Source organism: Misgurnus anguillicaudatus, chromosome 15 (assembly GCF_027580225.2).
Source record: "Misgurnus anguillicaudatus chromosome 15, ASM2758022v2, whole genome shotgun sequence".
NCBI lineage: Eukaryota > Metazoa > Chordata > Actinopteri > Cypriniformes > Cobitidae > Misgurnus > Misgurnus anguillicaudatus.
In genome coordinates this window covers 23,298,002-23,304,994 of record NC_073351.2, presented here as the reverse complement: position 1 = coordinate 23,304,994, position 6,993 = coordinate 23,298,002, and the positions used below count along the sequence as shown (strand labels likewise).

General features: G+C 38.1%; 2 protein-coding genes across 4 annotated transcripts in view; one reads left to right on the top strand and one right to left on the bottom strand.

The window, feature by feature from the left end:
- Positions 1–691: 691 nt before the first annotated feature.
- Positions 692–5,516, bottom strand: aagab (alpha and gamma adaptin binding protein). Its single transcript, XM_055174465.2, has 10 exons — positions 5,301–5,516; positions 4,481–4,671; positions 4,305–4,401; positions 4,138–4,227; positions 3,970–4,053; positions 3,747–3,826; positions 3,201–3,285; positions 2,285–2,389; positions 2,162–2,211; positions 692–1,244 (listed from the first exon to the last, which is right to left on the bottom strand). Exons 1-10 carry the CDS (start codon positions 5,392–5,394, stop codon positions 1,167–1,169), a joined length of 954 nt encoding a protein of 317 aa, XP_055030440.2. The 5' UTR covers positions 5,395–5,516; the 3' UTR covers positions 692–1,166.
- Positions 5,517–5,615: 99 nt separating this feature from the next.
- Positions 5,616–6,993, top strand: part of iqch (IQ motif containing H) — a 38,537-nt gene continuing 37,159 nt past the window's right edge. For 2 of the 3 annotated variants that reach the window (XR_008636470.2, XM_055174463.2), the window contains exons 1-3: positions 5,616–5,986; positions 6,154–6,276; positions 6,388–6,491. Coding sequence is in view for 2 of the 3 variants with exons in the window: in XM_055174463.2 (XP_055030438.2) it covers positions 5,936–5,986; positions 6,154–6,276; positions 6,388–6,491 (278 nt within the window). In the remaining variant the exon portion in view is untranslated. Of the gene's footprint in view, positions 5,987–6,153; positions 6,277–6,387; positions 6,492–6,993 lie in introns of those variants that run through there. The other variant, XM_055174464.2, reaches the window with a different exon arrangement.

The following is a 6,993-nucleotide window of genomic DNA, read 5'->3' as shown; positions in this document are numbered from 1 at the left end:
ATGTCATGTCTATCAAAAAGAGCAGCGGTCCAAGCACAGAGCCTTGAGGCACCCCGGTATCAAGACGTTGGGGTTCAGAGACGTCAATGACCTATCTGAGAGGTACAACTTGAACCATAGAAGTGCTGTGTCAGAGACACCCATAGACATGAGGGTCGACAGGAGGATGCAGTGATTGACAGTGTCAAAAGCTGCAGATAGATCCAGTAAGATCAGCCCAGATGATTTGGAGAAGTAATGGGTAAAGTAACGCATTACTTTTTATATGTACACATTAATATTTGAGCTACTTTAAAAAAAAAAAAAAAGTAATGCTAGTTACTTTTCAGTTTAATAAATTTGATTTAAAAAAATAATGTACTGATGTAGAATTACACACGCTATGTGCGTGCACGCCAGTTTGAGTCAGAAACCGAGATGGCAGGCCAGAGCTTGACATTTTTGTGTTGGAAAATGCAATTTCTGAATGCAGAACTTCATAAAAAACACCTGCAAGGCCTGAAAGAGATCAAGCCTCAGCCAAGTAAGACAAAGTAACTAAAAAGTAACGTATTACTTTTCGTGAAGTAATGCAATTAGTTACTTTTTTGGGGGAGTAACTTAATATTGTACTGCATTACTTTTGAAAGTAACTTTCCCCAACACTGCTGCTATTTCAGACCTCACGTTATATCAAAATACAACAAACCAACTGTTTCAACAGTTTTTTTATTGTCAAATATCTAATGGCATGTTCAAGCACAGTCCATAATTGTGACTTACATCCTGTTTTCTTTTTTATAATAAACAGTCCACATTTAACTAATCTCCCATTCTGTTTACCACCTGTTGTAACATCATACTCATGACAGAACCACAAACTTCATCCACGTATGAGGATGCAGATCTGCACAAACACCATGGGAGAGTAGACGTGACTATAATCTTGCCCAATGCGACCCCTCCTATTCCTCTGAGATTATACTGTTTTAAAAGTCAAATGCCCATAATCACCCTGCAGAGCCTAATTGTCACGTTGGATGATGAAATTATAGTCACTGCTGTTTGTTTTCAGGCATCTTGCGTGTTCCAAATTTTGGTTTCTTGGGTGGGATTGGGCAGGTCAGTATTGGAATGACTGGGGGTGGGCTGAGTAATAACAGTGGAAGCTGTTTCATACTGTGACCTTAACTTTCCTCTCCTGATGACAAGCCATCAATCTCATCTTGGTCTCCACCAATAGCCATCCAGAATGCTTTAGCAACCTGTCAGAGAATAAATCATTTCTCAGTAGTGAATAAAACACAGGGGTATTGCAACCACAATAACTGGGCTGACAATAACATCTTCCTACTTTATAAATGTTAAAGGACAAGTTTGGTATTTTACACCTAAAGTCCTGCTTTCAGATTGTTTATGATGAAATAGAACGGTTTTGACCGAAATTTGGACACATGATGCTGGCCCGAGAACTATCGGGTGTTTCTTGCTTCACCTCCCACCTCTACAATGGCTGTATAGGTGCACTGGAACAATCCCTCCCAAAATGCACTAAATTTTCGTTTACAAAGACTCGAGTTGAAACTCACCGAGTGGTCAGGGGTGTTCACTGATATGCTCACACAAAAATCGCTGCAAAAGATGGTTTCCAACAGGTTTTATCTTAGTTTTTGTCCAACTCCATTGACTTGTATTAGATGTGCTGTGAGGTACGGTATTACTCTGCCCCGGGAACGTTGTTTGTATTCTAGCAATTGGCAAAGGTGGATTATCGCCATCAACTGGACTGGAGTGTTTATTATTCAAGCTCTCAACGAAAGAATATATGGGTGTGAGGCGTTTGGAAAAATAGGTCCACAAGTTTGTCCACAACGAGTGCTAAAACACCTGTTGGAAAGCATCTTTTGCAGCGATTTCCGTGCGAGCACACCAGTGAACACCCCTGACCACTCGGTGAGCCCCACGTCTTTGTAAACGAAAGTTTAATGCATTTTAGGAAGGATTGTTCCAGTGCACCTATGCAGCCATTGTAGAGGTAGGGGGTGATATAACAGAAACCGAAAATTCTTGGGCCAGCATCATGTGTCATCATTTCAGTCAAAACCGTTCCACCTCATCACAAACAATCTGAAAACAGGGCTTAAAGTGCAAAACACAGAACTTGTCCTTTAAGATATACTACCTTTTCCGCATGTACCTTCCTCTGCTCATGTGGTAAGGAAGATGCCTTATCTACAAAACAAGAGACAACTGGTTTTAAGCATACCGTTTAATTTGTTACATTTTTTATTAAGTCTTTTTTTACCTTTCATCTCTTTTAATTTTGTGAAGAGCCGTTCGAAATTCTCCACATCTGCATCTCCAGCTGTAAGATTGGCCAGTTCTTGGATGTCTATGTCAATCATGGGATCTTTGGAACAAATTGGAAATAAGTTTTAGTTAACACTTGGCATGCAACCTTGAAATAGAAATCCCCAAAAACTGAAACTTCAGCTTATGCTATTTTTACTTGCACTCTAAAAACAAACGGTGCTAAATAGCACTAAAAGTGGTTCTTGGCTCATATCATAAAGGAACCATTTTTAGTGCTATATAGCACCTATGACGAACCATACAGGGTTCATATAGCACCACATATGGTTCTACACCGGTGCTACACAGGTACTTTATCGGTGCTATATATTGCACTTAAAGGTGCAATGTGTAAATTTCAGCTGCATCTAGTGGTGAGGTTGCAAATTTCAACCAACGGCTCAGTCCACTGCTCACCCCTGGCTTTTGAAACACATAGAGAAGCTATGATAGCCGCCACCGGACAAACATGTCATTGTCAGAGACAACTTTGTAAAAAATGTTGTCCGTTAAGGGCTTCTGTAGAAACATGGCAGCCCAAAATGGCGACTTCCATGTAAGGGGACCCTCCATGTATGTAGATAAAAACTTCTCATTCTAAGGTAATAAACACATAACAGTTCATTATGAAAGGTCTTTATAAACCCCTGATAATATTGTTTTAAATATTATTTTGCATTTCTGTCAAGAGATCCTTTTAAAAATGCACACTGCACCTTTAAAACGATTCCTCTATGGTTGCGAGCCAAGAACCACTTTTAGTGCTATCCAGAACCGTCTGTTTCCAGAGCGCAATGTATTTTATGTAATGGTATCAGTTATTTACTCCCCAATCTTACATAGACAACCTTCAAAAACAAAGCACTTACCCACTACTGTATTTTCTGCATTACTCTGGTTGTTTTCTGCTCTCTGGATCTCGCTGCTTTCATCTGTGCTGTTGGATGGAGAGGACTAAAAAAGGAAGACAATCAGTTTTAAAAAGTTTGTAACAAATAACCTGTTGTCTCCAACATTTGCATTATAACATAAATCTCTAGGGTGTGGTTTCCCAGATAAGGATTATCCTAGTCTCAGACTAAAATGAATGCTTGAGCTGTCTTCATTTAAAAACAACTTGCACTGATATATCTTAACATATACCAGTGGCATTGTTTTGTCCCAATATATATATATATATATATATATATATATATATATATATATATATATATATATATATATATATATATATATATATATATATATATATATATATATATATATATATATATATATATATATATATATATATATATGTAAGGTTTGTTTGTGAAAACTACTCAAGTGCCCTTATTTAAATAAGGCCTAGTTCTGGATTAATCTAAACCTTGTCCGGGAAACTGGCCATAGGCGTTTTATTTGTTAAGGTTGACCTGTGTCTCTTGACTGGGTCGTGGGTTGTTGTGACGAGAAGCCACCAGGCTGCTCATTAGGCCAAATCCCTGGCTGTGTTCTAAAGAGAAACAAATAATATTCAAAGCGAATGTTTATTTACTTTGCCAAAAATGAACCTATGAATAAGCATCATCATAAACTGTATCATAACTTGATCTGTTACAGATTTGTGTATTTCGAATTGTGGCAATAAAACCTCACCATCTTTCATCTCGACACTGGACCACACATTGGCATTAAGAGCTTGCACTATTCTTTTTACCCCAGTGGACTCTGGAAAGTCATCTGTGGGTTCAAAATGTAACACAATGTAGATCAGAGACTATGCATGTGATGCATTTAAACATCACTACTCTCTTAATCTCTCACCATCCTCATCAAGTAGATCTTGTGGGTTGAGCTCCACTAATTCAAATGCGTGAGACAGACACCACTGCTGGGCCTCTTGTCTGCTTATACCTGCGAATAAGTAATATTCACAACACTTTAAGCAAAGAATCACCTAAAACAGCATAGGTCACGACTGACCCACTCACCACTGTCACAGACATGGTCACACACTAGGATGAGCACTTCTGGAGACAGTTCCTCTACTATGGATAACCAGGGATTGGCATTACTAAGGCCATCTTTCTGAAATAAAAGGAAAGAGGTAAATGGAAGCATGTGCATTTAATGGGGAATTTGGGGAAACTGTTAGTACTTTACTTACAGTTTTGCTGTCAAAGTAAACGATGAAAGCTTGCGTAGACTGAGCAACCTCCACATTCATGTTGAATGTACTTGGAACGGCACATAGACTGACGTCTGCGGTGTAGTATTTGTTGTTGATTGTCCATGGATACCAAGCAACTCCTTCCTTTATTTTATCAGCTTGTGGAGGTGATTCTAAGCCCAAGATCTCTGTAAAAAACAAGTCGAATGCAGACCAAGCAGGTTTTTGTATCTGTTTGTAAACAATATTGCAGTAAATTAACTAACACTGCCGCCTGCTGGACAAATAAATGTACTATTACCAACACGTTACAACAACAAATGCCCAACGCAAATAAACGTTAAGGATTCACATAAAGGGTGCGTTTGTATGCAGACCAATGATAACAACGTTTACACTTAATTAAAATAAAATGTGGTAAAACTATATCACAACAAATTCACGTGTACACGAGACTCGTGTTTTGGACCGTGTGTTGTCAATCATTCCAATAGTATTCAGTAAGACGCTGCGATCAGAAAAATCCAACAATTTACAGAAACAACAGTGTATGGAAATGAACTGAAGTTAATAAAACATGGTCTAGGTACATAACATTGGCAACAGCAACAAATAAATACACGTATTAGACAACAACTGCACATACATTACTAACGCGTCATGCTACCGTTACACAAACACGAACATACTCTTTTAATGAATAGTAAACCGTTTGTCAGATTTAATTCTTCAATGAAAAGACAGCACGATAGATGCTTCTTGTTGACAGCTAGCATTAGCTTAGCTGAAAGGCTAACGTGTTTGAAAGATTACTCACGTCTGATGAGCTCTTCTTCCTTAAAGTTGGAATCGCAACTTGTGACTAGGATACAAGGCAAGGCAGGTACTTCATCTCCTTGATCGTCAGACATTTTGAAGCTTTAAGAGACTTTAAATAGCCCCTAATAGGAATTAGCACGTTAGCACAGCTGACAGCCTCCTCCTGGAAACCTTTCACCTCTGATCTTTACAGTTTACGGTTTACTTCCGTGTTTGCGTGTGTGCATGACGTGTGTTCGACTTGCAGACTGATCGGCGTATGACATCAAAGTATCGCGAGAGCGATTCGAAAGCTCTTTTAACGCTGCTTTCGAAACGCTCGCGCGATATTTTAATACCATACTGCGATTGGAATGAGATTGCAAGTCGAATGCACATTCTAATTTTAAAGTTTAAAAATGATATCAAAAAGTAGACTGCAAAGTTTAGCGCATGCACATATTAGGACGACAATTAGGAAAAAGGCAATTATTCCATATCCGGTTTCCCCATAGAAAATGGAATGCTATAAGCTTTGTGTTACTATAGTGACAGCCAGCCCATTGTTTAGAAAACTATTAAATTGTATCAAAGCGACAGCGCGATTAGAAATGCTTAAAATGTGACCTGAAAAAACTCATTTTCAGTTGACAAATGGCGGATGTCCTTAAAAATAAAGATGAGGTTGGACATATTTTAGTACAGGTAATTTGCAGTTACTAAAGTCAAACGTTAGTTAAATGAAAACTTGTCGGTAGTTGTTAAATATGTGAAGCTCAATGTATTCCGGTTTCATTAACTATATAATATACAGTATATTTATACGTAATAATATGTCAAACAGGTTAAGACAGGTTTTGTGTGTGCGTTAGGTCCAGGATGATTTGAGACAACTGAAAAAGAATCTGGTCCGACTGACTGTGCAAGAAAATGGGGAAATTTTAGACATCCAGGCTCTGGATACAGCTATCAGCAGGACAGAACATGGAATACGGGTATATCAAATCCTGGATTTTGTTCATAGCTCTGCTGCATTATTGAGAGATGCAACAAAATTTTGTAAAATGTGGAGCGTATGTTTGTGCTTTTCGTTTCTTTGTTCATAGAGGCACGCAGAGGATTATCTTAAAACCATTCATAATCATGTTCTGACTCTACCATGTATCGAAGAGCCTGATAAGAAGACTACTACTGGCAAGCTTGTTACATGGTGTGTGTAATTCTTTAAATAAAAAGCTAACATTTAATTTTAAGTGCCCTTGAAATGGGTTCATTAGGCAGAATAATAAAGAAAGGACATTTCCAAGACTTTTTAAAGATGTCAAATAAATCGTTGGTGTCCCCAGAGTATGTATGTAAGGTTTTAGCTCAAAATACCATATAGATAATTTATTATAACATGTTAAAATTGCCACTTTGTAGGTGCAAGCAAAAAATGTGCTGATTTTGGGTGCGTCCTTTAAAATACAAATGAGCTGATCTCTGCACTAAATGAGAGTGCCATGGTTGGATAGTGCAGATTAAGGGGCGGTATTATCCCCTTCTGACATCACAAGGGGAGCCAGATTTTTTAATTACTTTTTCACGTGCTTGCAGAGAATAGTTTACCAAAACTAAGTTACTGGGTTGATCTTTTTCACATTTTCTAGGTTGATAGAAGCACTGGGGACCTTATTATAGCACTTAAACATGGAAAAAGTCAGATTTTCATG

Coding starts and splice junctions, on each gene's coding strand:
- aagab (XM_055174465.2), bottom strand. CDS start 5,394: ATGTCTGACGATCAAGGAGATGAAGTACCTGCCTTGCCTTGTATCCTA. Junction 3,286..3,746: donor GACCCAGTCAAGAGACACAG/GTCAACCTTAAC, acceptor TTCCTTTTTTAG/TCCTCTCCATCCAACAGCAC. Junction 2,390..3,200: donor TGCAGAAAATACAGTAGTGG/GTAAGTGCTTTG, acceptor TTTGTTCCAAAG/ATCCCATGATTGACATAGAC.